This window comes from Triticum dicoccoides, chromosome 7A (assembly GCF_002162155.2).
Source record: "Triticum dicoccoides isolate Atlit2015 ecotype Zavitan chromosome 7A, WEW_v2.0, whole genome shotgun sequence".
Taxonomy (NCBI): Eukaryota; Viridiplantae; Streptophyta; class Magnoliopsida; order Poales; family Poaceae; genus Triticum; species Triticum dicoccoides.
This window is the reverse complement of record NC_041392.1, coordinates 194081476-194098013: the sequence shown is the minus strand read 5'-3', so window position 1 is coordinate 194098013 and position 16538 is coordinate 194081476. Positions and strand designations below refer to the sequence as shown.

Below are 16538 nucleotides of genomic sequence, written 5' to 3'. Positions count from 1 at the left end.
GCAGTATGTTTTTTCTCAATCCTGCACAAACTAGACCGTTTCCCCTTGTTCTTGTCTTTTTAGTTGACCTGGTTGGTCTTGGCCTTATTGTTGATAGCAGTGTCTAATCTTAGTGTGTCAGAAATCTGCTTGCAGATCACACATGGCAAAATATTTTAGTCTCATTTTGTAACTACAAGATTAATAGTATGGGTGTACTTTTATCAGATATTCAGTTATACTATGAGGTATACAAAACTAATCCCTAAAACGGAACCAAATGTATTAACTTAACTATACCACTCCTCTACTTGCTTTAGGGCCATCCGATGCATAGATCGCGTGATTCGAATATATAGTTAGCTATTTCCAACCAAAAATTCGAATCACTTGTCATTTATCAATTTTCGGACCCGCTCCTCCGGCCCTGCAGGCTCGCACGCTCGGCCTCCTGGGCGCGCCGGCCCTGCCGTGATTGTCGCGGCATCCTCAAGCCGGCTCCCGGGGCAGTACGCCCAGGTCACCTAGCCACCGGCCCCTGCTGCTGAGGTCCCTGTCCAGGAGGCCCCGCGCCCACGCAGCCTCGCCCGAGTCATCCCGTACCTCTGCTTCCCCTGGCTACCTACCTCGCTAGTTTCCTGCCTGAGGTGGCCCCTGCTTCCCCGACGGTTGTGTCTGTGGTGGCGGCCGTGGAGGTGACCACTCTGGTGGCCTTCCATCCCCACCCACCATGGACTGCGGCCTACTCCAGGCAGATCAGGTCTGCCTCGACACCGGTGACCGCCTCTCGTCGCAGCGCTCGACTTACATGGCGAGACCGGTGGACAGTTCGGCACCGTCCATCCCCGAGCGGGCGGAGATCCAAGAGGCCGTCCAGAACCTCGAGACAGGTACCCCAGACATCACTGCAAGTTCATCAAATTGCTCATTTTCTGCTCTCGAGTCAGCTCCGCTAGGCCATTAGCTGAGACTCGGGCTCGCCTTCTTAGCGCCTCCAACACAGAGACATCCACCCCCCTGATAAACCTCGTAGTCGGGTTGACCTCGACGGAGGTGGTGGAGATCCGTGGCCGAACCCGCTCCGGCACTACTGCCTTGCGCGCGCAAAGTGTCTCCCTCATCCTGGGGTCAAGCAGTCCCCCGATGGCTCCTTGATGCAGACTTTCTTCTGGAACATTCGCGGTTTTGGCCAAGATGGCCGACGCCGCCATCTCATCGAGTACATGCGTGACGAGAGGATCGACATCGTGGCCATCCAAAAAACCATGTGTTTGGATTTTGTTCTTCTGGAACTAGAATGGTTAAGCACCGACCTATTTTCCTGACACTAGCTCCCTTCTAGTTGGACCACTGGCCATTCGGGTGGCATCCTTTTAGGCATAAAGGATGTCATCTTCGAGGTGGGCAGCATGGAGATCTTCGAGAGGGCCCCCAACTTCAAATTGGAAATTGTCATAATCTACGGCCCCGCCGACCACCGTGTTCCGAGACCTTCCTCGACGAGCTTACGAGGAAAGTTTCGGCTTCCGGGTCAACTTCAACTTGATTCGCTCGGTTGAGGATAAGAGCAATCATTTAGTCAACTACCCACGGATGCAGTTGTTGCAACGACTACATTGCTGATCTCGGTCTCCGAGAATTAGATAGGGTTGGTGCCAGGTTCACCTGGACCAACCGCCAAGCTGACCCGACGCGGTCCGTCATCGATCGCGTTTTCTTGTCTCCGGAGTGGGAGCTTTGGTGCCTCCTAGCCTCCCTACGGGCCATCACCTGAATCGGTTTTGACCACGTTCCGCTTCTCCTATCTTTGGAGAGTGAGTGGCCACCTCCACCACCCCTCCCGGTTCCGCTTCGAGACCTTCTGGCTTAACCAACAAGGGTTCGTCGAGGCCGTCCGCGATTGGTGGATTGCGGCCCATGTAACCCCTCACCGGCCCCTTTCTGCTGTGAAGGGTTGGGGGTGACAACCTCAGCCGGAATTTGAGGGAAATGTAAGAAAGCTCTTCTCGCATCCATCCAGACATTAGACCTCCGGGCAAACTCCTCGGGCTTGTCCTCCGACAAATGGTTGTTCCGGTATGACCTTGAGGACCAGCTTACGGTCATTTACACTGATGAGGAGGCATGCTGGAGCCAACGAGGTACCCAGAGATGTGTCCTCAAGGGCGATGCTAATACGGCATACCTCCAAGCCATTGCCAATGGCCGGAGAAGTCGTAACATCATCCCTCTCCTATGGGACAGTGATAACCTCCTCCAACGTCCGGCGGAGATTCGCACTCACGTCGATGGCTTTTATAAAGCCCTCTTCTCCTCCCCTAGGGGGGGGGGGGGTCTGGCCCCAGACGTTTTGGCCGAGCATCAGCGTGTCTCGGCAACCGAGAATGATGCCCTCACAACACCTTTTTCCGACGCGGAGGTTCTGATGGCCATTAAGGGCATGAATCCGGCATCCGCCCCGGGACCCGATGGCCTACCTATAAAGTTCTTCCAAACATTCTGGAACATCATCAAGCATGAAGTGATGGCGCTCTTCGAGGAGTTCTACGTGGGCTCCATAGACCTGTCCCGACTTAACTACGGGATCATCACTCTCATCCCCAAGGCGCCAGGGGTCTCGGGCATCCGCCAGTTTCGCCCGATCACGGTGATCATTGTGATCTTCCACATTCTGGCGAAGGGGTACGCCAATAGGGTGACCTCACTTGCTGAGCACATCACCCATCCAAATCAGTCAGCCTTCATCCAAGGCCGATATATCCTAGATGGGGTCTTGGTCTTCCATGAAGTCCTTCATGAGGTCCACGCCAGACATTAGAAAGCAATCTTCTTGAAGATTGATTTTCATATAAAGCCTATGGCACGGTGCACTGGCCCTTCCTTCGGGAAGTTTTACTCCGTAAGGGCTTCGATGATCGTTGGGTCACCCTGTCATGCAGATGGTCTCCTGCGGGCGGACCACGATCAACATTAACGAGATCGGCCCCTTCTTCCCCACCCTATGTGGGGTTAGACAAGACAACCCCTTCTTCCCCTTTCTGTTCAATATGGTGGTCGATGCTCTCGCTACCATTCTAGACAAGGCCAAAACCGTGGGTCACATCCGCGGTGTGGTTCCGCACCTTGTGGGAGGGGTGGGGTCTCCCTCCTGCAATACACCAATGACACCATTATCATGGTGGAAGGCTCCGCGGCCGACATCACAAATTTGAAATTCCTCCTCCTTTGCTTTCAAAAGATGTCGGGTCTCATGATCAACTTCGACAAGAGCGAGGTGATGGTTATGGGCTACTCACCTGCCGAGCGTCAGAGCATTGTCGACCAACTTAATTGTCAGTTGGGTTCCTTCCCTACGTCCTACCTGGGGATACCCATTAGTGACTCTCGACTCTCCATGGTGGACCTACGACCGGCTATGACTAAGCTCCAACACCGTGTCGAACCTTGGCGGGGCATATGCTGTCCAAGGCAACTCGGACAGTGCTCATCAACTCCTCACTTTCTAGCCTGCTCTTGTACATCATGAGCTTCTATGGCCTCCATGAGACCCTCCATCATGAGATCGCCAAGTATGAAGCGAGATTCTTCTGGGCTGGGGAGGGCGATAAGCAAAAATACCATATGGTTTGCTGGCCCGATATTTGAAGGAAATATGCCCTAGAGGCAATAATAAAGTTGTTATTTATATTTCCTTATATCATGATAAATGTTTATTATTCATGCTAGAATTGTATTAATTGGAAACTTAGTACATGTGTGAATACATAGACAAAACAGAGTGTCCCTAGTATGCTTCTACTTGACTAGCTCGTTAATCAAAGATGGTTATGTTTCTTGACTATAGACATGTGTTGTCACTTGATGAACGGGATCACATCATTAGAGAACGATGTGATGGACAAGACCCATCCGTTAGCTTAGCATAATGATTGTTTAGTTTTATTGCTATTGCTTTCATCATGACTTATACATGTTCCTTTGACTATGAGATTATGCAACTCCCGAATACCAGAGGAACACCTTGTGTGCTATCAAATGTCACAACGTAACTGGGTGATTATAAAGATGCTCTACAGATGTCCTACGTTGAGCGGATACTTCAGAAAGCGCGCGTATCTAGCCGGATACTGCCCCGATACTCGGATACTGCCTCGATACGGCCCGATACGTATCTCGTAAGTATCCCTTGATTTTTTGATTTTAAAAAAAGAAAATAATGTTTGATACTTCTAGGATACTTCTGTGATACTTTTTGGATATCCGAAACCCCTCGTTTGACGTGAAATCCCCTCAATAGTAAAGGCACACCTTTTGAAGATACCTAACATAGGTGTGAGTTCATGCCAAAACATGACTGTCAATGTTCTTGTTCAATTGAAAGGTGAGCAAGAGAAAGTCAATGCACTGATTGGAACAACAAACCCAGGAAAATCGCACTACCAATTAATGAAAGTGGACCAAGTGCAAGAAAACAAAGGGAATAATCCTATTGAGGCAAGTTTTGACCTAGAAGCTCTATTTTGTTTTCAATCTTTTTCATAATTAATATATGTAATACCTATATATAAATGTATCCCCGTATCCATGTTTTCAGAAAATTGGCGTATAGGGCGTATCCCCGTATCGCGTATCCGATACATATCCAAGTATCCGTGCAACGTAGCAGATGTCTCCGAAGGTGTTTGTTGGGTTGGCATAGATCGAGATTAGGATTTGTCACTCCGTGTATCGGGGAGGTATCTCTGGGCCCTCTCGGTAATGCACATCACTATAATCCTTGCAAGCAATGTGATTAATGAGTTAGTCACGGGATGATGCATTATGGAACGAGTAAAGTGACTTGCCGGTAACGAGATTGAACTAGGTATGATGATACCGACGATCGAATCTCGGGCAAGTAACATACCGATGACAAAGGGAACAACGTATGTTGTTATGCGGTTTGACCGATAAAGATCTTCATAGAATATGTAGGAGCCAATATGAGCATCCAGGTTTCGCTATTGGTTATTGACCGGAGATGTGTCTCGGTCATGTCTACATAGTTCTTGAACCTGTAGGGTCTGCATGCTTAACGTTCGAAGACGATTTGTATTATGAGTTATGTGATTTGATGACCGAAGTTTGTTCGGAGTCCCGGATGAGATCACGAACATAACTAGGAGTCTCGAAATGGTCGAGACGTAAAGATTCATATATTGAAAGGTTGCATTCGGACATCGGAATGGTTCCGAGTGATACGGGCATTTTTCCGGAGTACCGGGAGGTTACCGGAACCTCTCGGGAAAAGATATGGGCCTTATGGGCCATAGGAGGGAGGCTAACCAGCCCACAAGGGGCTGGTGCGCCCTCACAAGGGAGGAGGCCGAATTGGACTTGGGAAGGGGGCGCCACCCCCCTTTCCTTCTCCTACTTCCTCTCCTTCCCCTTTTTTCCCCCTCCGGTAGAAGGAAAAAATGGTGGGGCCGAATCCTACTAGGACTGAAGTCCTAGTAGGACTCCCGTCTCCCTGGCGCGCCCCTTGTTGGCCGGCCTCCTCCTCCCCTCCTTTATATACGGGGGCAAGGGGGCACCCCAAAGGCACAACAGACAATCTATTAGCCGTGTGCGGTGCCCCCTCCATAGTTACACACCTCGGTCATATTGTCGTAGTGCTTAGGCCAAGCCCTGCGCCGGTAACTTCATCATCACCGTCGCCACACCTACGTGCTGACGGAACTCTCCCTCAGCCTCAACTGGATCAAGAGTTCGAGTGACGTCATCGAGCTGAACGTGTGCTGAACGCGGAGGTGTCGTACATTCGGTGCTTGGATCGGTTGGATCGTGAAGACATTCGACTACATCAACCGCGTTACTAAACGCTTCCGCTTTCGGTCTATGAGGGTACGTAGACACACTCTCCCCGTTCGTTGCTATGCTTCTCCTAGATAGATCTTGCGTGATCGTAGGTAAATTTTTGAAATATTACGTTCCCTAACAATATTTGGAAACCCAACGACCAAGGCGGGCTCGGGATCATGTCGTCCAAACGCATGAACATCGCCCTGCTGACTTGTTGGTTGTGGCGAATTGCAAATGGGGAGGGCGGCCTTTGGCTAGACATCATCAGGAGAAAATATCCCTAAGGACAACTGCTTGCCTTCTGTCAGTGGTCTGGCGGCTCACAGTTCTTGCAGTCCATCATACAGCTGCTTTCGGTTCTCCGCATCGGGACCTCCATCTCGGTGGTGTCCGATGCATCGACCTTGTTCTGGTTCGACAAGTGGGGTGGGGATCGCCCCTTCACCACATGATTCCTGGACTTGTTCTCCATCGCGGTGGAACCTAGGATCTCCATCGAGGTGGCCCTTATTGACTTAGGGCGCCTCGCGTTCCGGCGGCCAGTTGGGCCTCTGGAGCATGCCGCCTGGCATGAGATCCTTGAGTGCATCACCCTCCAGTCGCCTGACGTGGATCAGTCGAGCGATCTCATCTCCTGGCATCTGGAGTCTTCGGGCCGATTCTCTGCCAAATCGCTATACTAGGCCATTGCGACTACTCTGGGCCCTGAGCCACCGGTCGATATCTAGGCTATTAGACTTCCGTTGAAGATTAGGATCTTCCCGTGGTAATGGATTTGAGGCCGGGTAACTTCAGAGATGGAGGTCCTCAAGAGGAATGGCCCTGGTGATCGGCTTTGCCCCCTGTGTGGGACGGCGGAGGACTCGAATCACATCTTCTTCACTTGTGTATCCGCGCAATTCCTTTGGAGTTGCTTCCAGGAGGTGGTCGGTGGACGTTGGTGCAACAACAACTTCCCCGACATCTTTGCGGAAATCTAGGCTCTGTTGAATCTTGTGGCTCTGATGGTTTGCTTTATATATATAAAGCGAGATGAAAGCCTTTTTCAGTAATGCATTAATATAGGTTATAACTGCACAATGAACCTTGTGCACACTCTCCTGAACCTCAGTCGGTTGTGTTACCATGGGGTACACTAGTACGCGAGGAATGCAAACTAGTTTCTTTCATTGCTGGGGCAGATAGTAATGGGAACACATAAAGGTTCCATTATTCTGTCATCCTGGTCTTCCTCGAATGAATAAATGCTTGGGAACACAATGAATAAACTTGGTTATTCATGGACATTTAGCTTTCACTGGCTTCTAATGTTGATGGCAGGCCGACACTGAAGCAAAATCATTTAGAGCATAGGCCTTCCACTATGTGTCCGGTGCCATACTTCTGAAAAGTATGCCATGTACGCATCGATGCCAAATATAAAAAACTTTTGGCACTGCTCTCACAACGTTAGAGAGTTTGGTACCGCTGTGCACACAGTCCCACATATATATAAACAAATCAATAAACCCAACTACACCAGCCTCTCCCTCTCCCATAAAAGTGCTTTTTTTTATTGCGTGAGTGAATTTGGCACCGAAGCAAGTAAGTGCTCCGATGCCCTGAATTTTTTTGAGGGCACCAGCTGAGCGTCATCGATGCCAAATGCATCAAAAGTGAATTTGGCACCTGTTTTGGCCTACATAGTGGAGGGCCTAAGCAGATGCCCTGTCCAACCTGGCATTCTGCACCTCCCAAAATCAGGTCCTCATCCCAATCATTCCACTGAGTTTGGGCCACAGATGGCCCATGCCGATTAGTTTTGGCAAGCTGAGACGCAGTGTTATTTGTGCAATCTCCTGGCACTTCACCAAGCAGTTGATGCGCTGTGTTACAGAGAAATTCATCAGACACTGACAAGGGCTCTTCCTCACAGGCCCTGTTGATGGAATTTCATCACAGAAACCAGGGAGGTGCTGGTAGTCCCGCCAAAGATCTACTCCTTCCTTTCTTGCAAAAAAGAAAGGAAGGTTTATTCCTGCCATGTCTCTCCATTCTTGAACAAGTATCTTCCAAACCCCCCTCCCCGCATTGAAATTTTATTTGTAAAAGCAGAGAAAGTGCAGTATGTAGAAATATTGCATACCCAAAATAACCTCATACCTGAACATCATGTACACACAAGAACAGGAGAACTCAACTCAAGAGTCCAATGGAGGTATCAGTGTTCCAGTGCTGATAAAATGCTAGTGACACTGCGCTGCAGTAATCCACTTAATTTCGTCATTTTCAAAGAGATTATTTAGCTAAAATTACATCCTCACTTGGGAACATTACTCCTATTATCTCTCTTACAGTATTGTTCCAAGGATTGAGTATCTATGCAGACTGTTTTGCCCCTCTCCACGAGATGCTTATTCTTTTGTCATTGCAAATTTGGATATTGTCAGTTAGCATTCTCTACCACTAATAAATATTGGCATATTGCATTTCTGGGTTACCATATGATCTGCATATTCGTGCAGGCAAACAATTTTCACTTCAGAAGGTAATTCCACAAATTGTTAACTAAGAAAGAACTACTTCACATCTCACAATTGTCATTTATATCATCTTTTGCTCACATTCAAAGAATGCATCAAATAATACTACATGATGGCCTTGAGCAACAATAAAACACAAATTACAACTTTGGAGGTTGTGTCTATCTCATGATAGACTGAACAAATGTCACAACTGAGACTACTCTTACACAGGCAGAGGACTTTTTCCTGGTTCCCCGTCAGATGGTTGATTGCTTGAATCAGTTGCAACAGAAACACCTTTTCAGACATCGCACCCACCTTTTCCCCTTCTGCTTCACTAACCTTGCCACTTCGTCAAATGACAACAAGACATGAATGACGATGTAGATTATCACGGCAATGACAAGTGCAAAAATGTACGCAGATGTCTTCAACTTCCTGCAGCTGCCTGCGGCATATGCCCCAAGTAAACCAAGCAAGTCCAAGACCATTGCTGTTTTCATGGCAAAGAGAGATCTCTTGTGCTTGCTTATTGTGTTGTTCAGCAGGAGGATGACCATGACCATTGAGGCCATGAATGCTGTGGCGTTGCAATAGAAGAATACCTTGTACCGTGTTAGGTTGGTATCATGGAGGATAGGGTCACCTGCAAAATGGCCATCCTGGTCATCAGGCCAAACTCCTCCTGGCGGAAGCAGACCGGCTTGGTATGTGACAGTGACTGCAAGAGTTCCAATCAGCATCAAATCTTTGCGCCATTTGTGCTCTGTTCTCTTACTATCAGTATCATGTATACTTCTCGTGTGATTCATTGATGAATGTTGGTTCTTAGAAGGCCGCAGCAACTCTTTCCACTTATCTTTTGGTGTCAGAACCAGGACTTGAATTATGACATAGACAAACACTGCAAGAACAACAAGAATGACATAGCCAGATGTTGGCACTTCTCTGCAGCTTCCCGTAGCAAAAGCACCCATGAGGCTGATCAGATCAACCAATACGCATGCACATAGCGCATGGCACCTCAGACCTTTGTTGCATAGCCTCTTGTTAACAAGCAACAGAATTACTGCCAGGGATGCCATGAAAGCAGTAGCATTGAAGTAGAAGAACACCCTATAGCGGTTTCGGAACTCGTCACGAAACACTGGATAACCTGCTCGGTGGCCGTTAGTCCAAAAGCCACCTGGTGGGCTTATACCAGTTTGGTATGTGATAGAAGCTGCTAGAATTGCGAGCAACATCAGAAACTTGCGCCTCTTCTGCAAATCTTTTTTTTCTTCAGGAGTAGGTTCAGAAGAACTAGGATTTTGGGAGGTTAAATCTTTTTTTTCTTCAAGAGTAGGTTCAGAAGAACTAGGATTTGGGGGGGTTTCTGGCATGGAAACCCCAGTATTCCCTACTGTGCTCTCGGTATTCCCTGCTGTGCTCTCAGTACTCCCTGCTGTGCTCCCAGTATTCCCTAGTGCCCTCTCATATAGAATATGAAGTACAACATAGGCGAAAACTAGGAGGACTAGGACGAACACATAAATGGATGTTGAGAACTTCCTGCTGCTTCCAGCGACGTAGGCTCCCATAAGACCAAAGAGCACCAGTGTCATTGCTGTTTGCAGTACATAACGCTTCATGGCATGAATGGTAATCAACTGGCTCTGGAGTAGGATGATGATGGCCAAAGAGGCTACAAATGCTGTGGCATTGCAATAGAAGAATGCCTTGTAGCGCTTGGGACTGATGGTCTCCAAAATTGGATCACCAGCAATATGCCCATCACTGTTATCTGTCCAAAAGCCTCCTGGTGGATTCAGCCCAGCTTGGAATGTGACTGTGGCAGCAAGGATGCCAAGTAATAGAAGGTATGTGCGCAACTTCTGGAAATCCTTACCATCAGTGCCTGGAGTGCTGTTGTCTGACTGATCTTGTACTGGTATGGGAGATTTTAACAAGTCAGTGATGAAATCCCTCAGCTTCCGAACCATTTCTTTATTTCTCTCTTTCACACGTGTGATGGTGTTTGCAATACATGCCAACTTAGACAGAGCAGGTTCAATACACTGGATGATGAGGTAGAGCAAGACTGTGCCAACAAGTGCAAAGACATAGATAGATGTATGTACCTCCCTGCAACTTCCAGCAGCATATGCCCCCATAAGCCCAAATAGACTGACTACCACACACAACCGCAGAGCATTTGACTTGACAACATGATCCACTGCTGTTTGACTGAGGACCATGATGATGATGACAAGTGATCCAGCAAAAGCAGTGGCATTGCAATAGAAGAAGGCCTTGAATCGGCGTGGATAGTGGTCTCGCAGCACCGGATCACCAGGAATGTGGTTCTTGTTGTCATCAGACCAGAAGCCACCTGGAGGGGTTAGCCCTGCCACATATGTCACTGTTGCTACCAATGTGGCAAGAACCAGCAAGGAGCTGCGATTTCTTTCAAGATCTTCCTCTCTGTCTGCAGCCTCTTTCTCCTTTTTCTTCTTCTCTTCTTCTGCAAGAACCTGCACGGAGCTGCCATTTCTTTCAGGTTCTTCCATCTGGATTGAAGTCACTCCCTCATCGGCTACCCTCTCTGCATTTGAAGCCTTTTGCTCATCTGGTTTTGATGACGTGAAAATGTCCCCCGGAGTTCCCTTCCAACGTTTACTAACACCGGATAGAAATTTTCGCAGCCGCTCAGGTGCCAGGTGCTTGAAGAACACCTCATGGAGTGTGACATAGGCGGAGATGCCAAGGAGTAACACCCAGATGTAAGCAGAGGTCCTCACCTCCCTGCAGCTCCCAGCGGCGAAGGCCCCCATGAGCCCCAGTAAGCCAAGAATCATGGCGAACTGGAGCGCGCGGAGCCAGGCGGCCTTGTGGGTCAGCTCCCTCAGCAGGAGCAGTATGAGCACCAGGAGCGAGGCCCCGAACGCCATGGTGTTGTAGTAGAAGAAGGCAAGGTACCGCCTGGGGTAGCTGGACTTCATCACGATGTCGCTGGCGACGTGGCCGTGCTCGTCGTTGTGCTGCCAGAAGCCGCCCGGCGGGGCCAGCCCCGCCTGGAACGTGATGGCCGCCACGAGGATGGCCATCAGCACCAGGTACTTCCTCAGCTTCCATAGGAGCTCGGCCTCCTCGTTGGCGCCCTCTTGTTGCAGCTGCTGCGGCTCGGCCTCGTCGGCACCGTCTTGCTGCAGCTGCTGCGGCTCGTCGAGAGTGTTGCCGGCAGCTACAGGGGCATGGGCATTGCCATTCTGCTCTCCGGGATCCTCCATGGCTCTGAGATTCCTTGAAAATCTCTAGCTCCTCTCTAAAGATTGTAGCGTATGTGGGTTTGCAAGACTGAGGTGAACTACCCGGCGCTGGTCTTGGTCTCTAAGAGTTCCACAGTGTCACTGCACAGGGGGTGGGGGGGAGTGGACAAGATAAAGAACTAAACTTCAAAGCCACATCGCAGTCCCAGCCCACCAATAATATCCCATGGACAAATACGTGGACCGTTCAAATAGCTGAATCTTCGCCGTTGTGGCCATAAAAAGCGCAGCAGTCCTTTTCTGCAGTCTACTCCTAGTGAGTTCTAGCTTCATGCAGCTATTGACTACACTCCTACCTATAATTTGGAGCAGCACAAACTTACTTATGTGGGCAAAATGTGTGCTGGGTTCAGATAATCTCATATTACAGCATATTTACAACATCCATGCATGCCTACCGAATAGCAATAGGATACCTTGTATTATTCGCAATCCATGATACAACTTGCACAAACATTCAAGAAAGCATGTCGACATCCTTCATGCCTTTCCATCTGAATACTGGAGTATATTATACTGTATGATACTCCGTGACTGTGACTGTGCCTATGCCTGTGAGTATCCAGCGAGAATCGTGCTAGATTTACTTTATTTATTAAGTGCAAGCTAATATATAATGCCATTCAAGTACCAGGTTGCCACAGGGACAGAGGTCGGCATGTTTCTAAGTCCGGCCAGGACGACAAGACAACAAGCTGCGACCAGATGTATGCATCCTCGGACCGAAGACTGGGCTGCCAATGCCCAAGTCTGCGTGCCTGTCCCCTGGGTCCTATCACCAACCCCTTAAGACTATGCAAATCCATTTCCCAATAGTTTCACACGGCAAGCAGAGGAGGGAGTGACCTTTTTCTGAACTTTTGCACATTGATAACTGAAATACCCACGTTCGTTGCCTCGAAAAAAGTGTAGAAAATACCCATGCCCAAGCAGCCCCATCATACAGCGCGAGTGCAATGAAACGCAAGAGGATAAGAGCAAGGAGCGTGCACATGCATACCTGCTACAGTAGCAGGCGCCTCGGGCACTGCAGCAGCGGGCCGGGCCGGGCCGGGCGGCAGGCGTGCACCGGGTCCATTGGGATTTTCTTGCACGCGCTACCCTCGAGCACCTGCCGGGCTATGCAGCCGGCGCATTTCGTCGAGCACCTGCCGCGCGCTCCTCGCAAGCTGCACCCAGCCACTCCGTCGCAAGCTGGCCGCCTCCTGCATCGAGGCGTCCCGGCGGCAGCGTCGCCGGTTGGAAACATGCTGTGGTTGCGCTGGTGTCGGGCAGCGCGATCAGCTGGACCATCAGCGAGAGAACTCCCGGAGCCGTCTTGTGTCACTGAGGTCGATGTCACCGATGACGTTCATCGAGTGATGCGAGACCCTGCAGTCAGCCAGACAACGCGTGATGCAAGAAGAGGGGCTGCGTGGGGCTTGCTGGACAGTGGGGACCACCTGTAAAGGCAACTCCAAGCATCAAATCGAAGACGGACACATCAAACGTCCACGGACACGTCCGTGCAAAGGATTGGCGCGGCTATCCAACCCGGTGCATCAAACGCCATTTCAAATTAATCTTTCACAAGAATGGATGAAATTAATATTTATTAAATTTTGATATATTTATAACCAAAAGGACAAAACTTAACGAAGTTCAAGCACTGAACGAAATTTGAACCAAAATTAAACTAAGCGAGGTACCAGACAGTGACCTCGCGGGATGGGCTCCGAGGCCATCAACACCTCCATCACCGGCCAATCCATCATCATCGTCCTTCTAGTGGCGAAAAACCTCTCAGGAGTCGCGGCAGCCCTGATCGATCGTGACGCAACCGCTCCGTCTCGCGCAGACAATCGACCGCGTCCAACGGGCGGTGACGGTCGGGCGCGGACTTCGACCCGCACGCTCCAGCCCTTACCTTTGTTGGCAAGGGCACGAGCGACTCGCTCGAACTTGACCAGTCTGATCTTGTAGAGTTGGTCGTTGATGAGGACCAACATTCCCTTAAACGTTTTTTCCTTGGCGCTTCTATATGTGCAAACTCTTGTTCTTGCTCATGGCGGAGGGAGTGGAGGCACATGTGTCGGAGTGTGTTCTCCGGACACCAGGGATCAAGGATATTTGTGAGTTCTACCAGGGGCTAAACGCCTAGTCAATCCACTATCAAAGGCACATGAGAAAGTAAGGACACAGGGGATTTTGTAAGGCCCAGTTCGCCATGTTAGTGTAAAAACCTACGTCGTGTTGGTATTGATATAATCTAAGGAATACAAGTGCTCCGGTGTTACAAAGGCGGTGGTCTGGGTGAGACCAATATTGGTCCCGGTACTAGGTAGAGTGCCCGAACACTCCTATCTCTACTCTTCTTCTTAGCTACTAGTCTTCTGCTCAATGGTGGTTGCTGGTAGTGTTGCGGGTGCTAACCTGCTTCTCCCTCTTTCGACCTTGGCCCTCCCCTTATAGGCCTGGGGTACCACATTTGGTTGGTAAAAATATGTGTGTTGTTATACAAATAATGGTCGGTTGAGGCATTCCACTTGCCTCTATCACCTAGCAGTAGATGACCTGACACTGATGACCTGACAGTGGAGCATGTGTCGTGGTTTTGTCACGGCAAATGTCTTCATAGGAGAACTAAGTTGTGAGGACATTGCTGCTAGGTGTAAGTTTGGACGGGGTTGATCGGAACCGAAAGACACGAGTTTATCCAGGTTCGGCCCCTCACGGCGGAGGTAAAAGTCTACTCGTGCTTGATTGCTATTGATGATGATAATCTCAATTATAAGGGTGCTAGTATCTTGCTACCTAGTTTTCGAGAGATTCTAACTTGTCTGTCCCTTTGGACGTCCCAGAAACCCCCTTTATATAATAGGTCGGGTCCCTAGCTTACAGTGGATTCCGGGTTGTACCCATAATCAGAGTCCTATTCTAAATCTTGTAGATCTTCTTTGTCTTCCAAGTTCAGAGAACTCCTTCTGGCTTGGGATTTGTCATAAGCCGGCTACCCTAGGTCGGGTTTTCCTTACAAGCCCATGGACCAGTCGGCATCTCTTACAATGCTACCCAGTGTGGGCCTTCTGGATCTTGGCGGGTTTCAACACAGGCCAGGTTACACTTCCAATCCTTCGCCGGGTTTCCTTTGGCTGGGTCTCACCTGTGGGGAATATCCCCAACATTAGCCCTCGAGTTAGCTTGGATTTATTCCTGCTAAGCTTTCCTTGAAAATAAGAGTAAGCTAAAAGTATTAAGGACCAAAATACGGGTATCACCTACAAGAGTCAGCTTTGTCCCATGCTTCGAGCTAAGACGTCTCTTATTCCACCTCTCGGCCATTTTTCACCGGTTATGAATACTTCTTTCATACTTATCTTTTATTTTTGCCCATTCTCTTCTGGTACTCCCAATCTAGGCCAAATCATGTCAACGCGAGAATCGAGGTGCCTTCTTAGCAAAAAGTTAGTGTGCCACCTAGGGTTTGACCGTGACGCTTGGGTATTTACCCTGTCTATAAATAGGATGGCAGGGGTCCCAGATCCATTTTTACCTCGCGCCCGCTCGAACCTTTCTTCTTCCTCTCGCCCTCGTCGTTCTTGCGTCCGCTCGAGCCCGTCGACCCTCATCGGCGCCGAAGCTCTCCTGAGATGGGGACATGGCAACCATTGTTACACACGCAAACATCAAAGGAGAAATCATGGTGAACGCTAACTTAAGTTTACCTTGTAACCTTGATGACACAACTATGCTTTCATCTCCTTGTTGTTGGTTATTTCAGGTGCAATATCAAAGGAAGCAAATAATATCTTAGCGCATGAAGAAACAAAGTCGAAGAAACAAGTGTTGTCAAAACAAGTTTCAAGTGAAGCTGATGCTCCCAGTTTTTACCTTTGGTGTTTCGTTGTGCCACACCCATTTGGAGGAGAGACGGGGACATATGGGTACATCACCAGAAGCTACATCAAATTTACTTTCCAATGCAAAAAAACTTCACATCATTTAGAGTTGTGAGTCAAAAGTTCTAGTCATTCTCGTGGAAGGCGACCAGGCTATGAAGCTAGTTATCCCGGTTGCTTGCAGCTAGTTATCCCTCCCGATTCGATCCTACGACGTGAAGATCGGGCCACCCTCGAGTGTGAACTCGTTTTACTGAGAAGCATGATGATGATGACAAAGGATCCAGAAAAGGCAGTTTTATTGAAGAACATAAACACATTGAAGCCGAGGGGGTATTGGTCTCAAAGCACCAGGTCACCAGCAATGTGGCTACCCTTGTTATCATCCTAGTAAGATCTGCCGCCTGGTGGACTTAGCCCTGCAGTATATGTCTTTGTTGCTGCCAATGTAGCTGCAACCAGAAAGAAACCGTGATTCTTCTCCAGTGCCTCCTTTTCATCTTGGATAGGAGCATCTAGCTCATGTTTTATGTTGTGCCTTCTGTTGAAAAGGTGTGCTATAGAATCCTCCCAGAACCTCTGGATGTCCCTGAATATTTCTCCAAGCCATTCAGGAGCTAGATGGCGGAAGAATACTACATGAAGTCCGACATATGTGAAGATGCCAACAACTAATACCCAGATATAAACGGATGTTCTCACCTCCCTGCGGTTCATGGCAGCATAGCCCCCCACAAGTTCGAGCAGGTCAAGCAGCAGCGCAAACTGCAGCAAACGAAGCCAAATTGCATTCCGTCTCAGCTCCTTGACCAGGAGCAGGATCAAACAATGGGTGATGTAATGAATGCTGTTGTGTTGCAGTAGAAGAACATCTTGCACCGCTTGGTGCGGCTAAGAAACATGACAACATCACTGGCAAGGTAGCCTTGCTGGTTATCTGGCCAGAGACCACCCGGTTGTGCCCCCCGCCGGGTAGGTGATAGTGGCTGATAAAGTTGCCAGCAGGATCAAGTACTTCCTCAGGTTCC

General features: G+C 49.1%; 1 protein-coding gene, 1 long non-coding RNA gene and 1 pseudogene across 2 annotated transcripts; 1 reads left to right on the top strand and 2 right to left on the bottom strand.

Annotated features, from left to right (window-relative positions):
• Nucleotides 1-521: 521 nt before the first annotated feature.
• On the top strand, nt 522-15653 carry LOC119331329. The gene is made up of 2 exons (XM_037604499.1): nt 522-869; nt 15393-15653. Exons 1-2 carry the CDS (start codon nt 710-712, stop codon nt 15623-15625), a joined length of 393 nt encoding a protein of 130 aa, XP_037460396.1. The 5' UTR covers nt 522-709; the 3' UTR covers nt 15626-15653.
• LOC119331327 lies at nt 8419-12514 on the bottom strand (annotated as a pseudogene).
• Nucleotides 14334-15422, bottom strand: LOC119331330. Its single transcript, XR_005160456.1, has 3 exons — nt 15337-15422; nt 14890-15256; nt 14334-14774 (listed from the first exon to the last, which is right to left on the bottom strand). It is a non-coding gene; the product is annotated as an uncharacterized LOC119331330 (long non-coding RNA).
• Nucleotides 15654-16538: the final 885 nt, after the last annotated feature.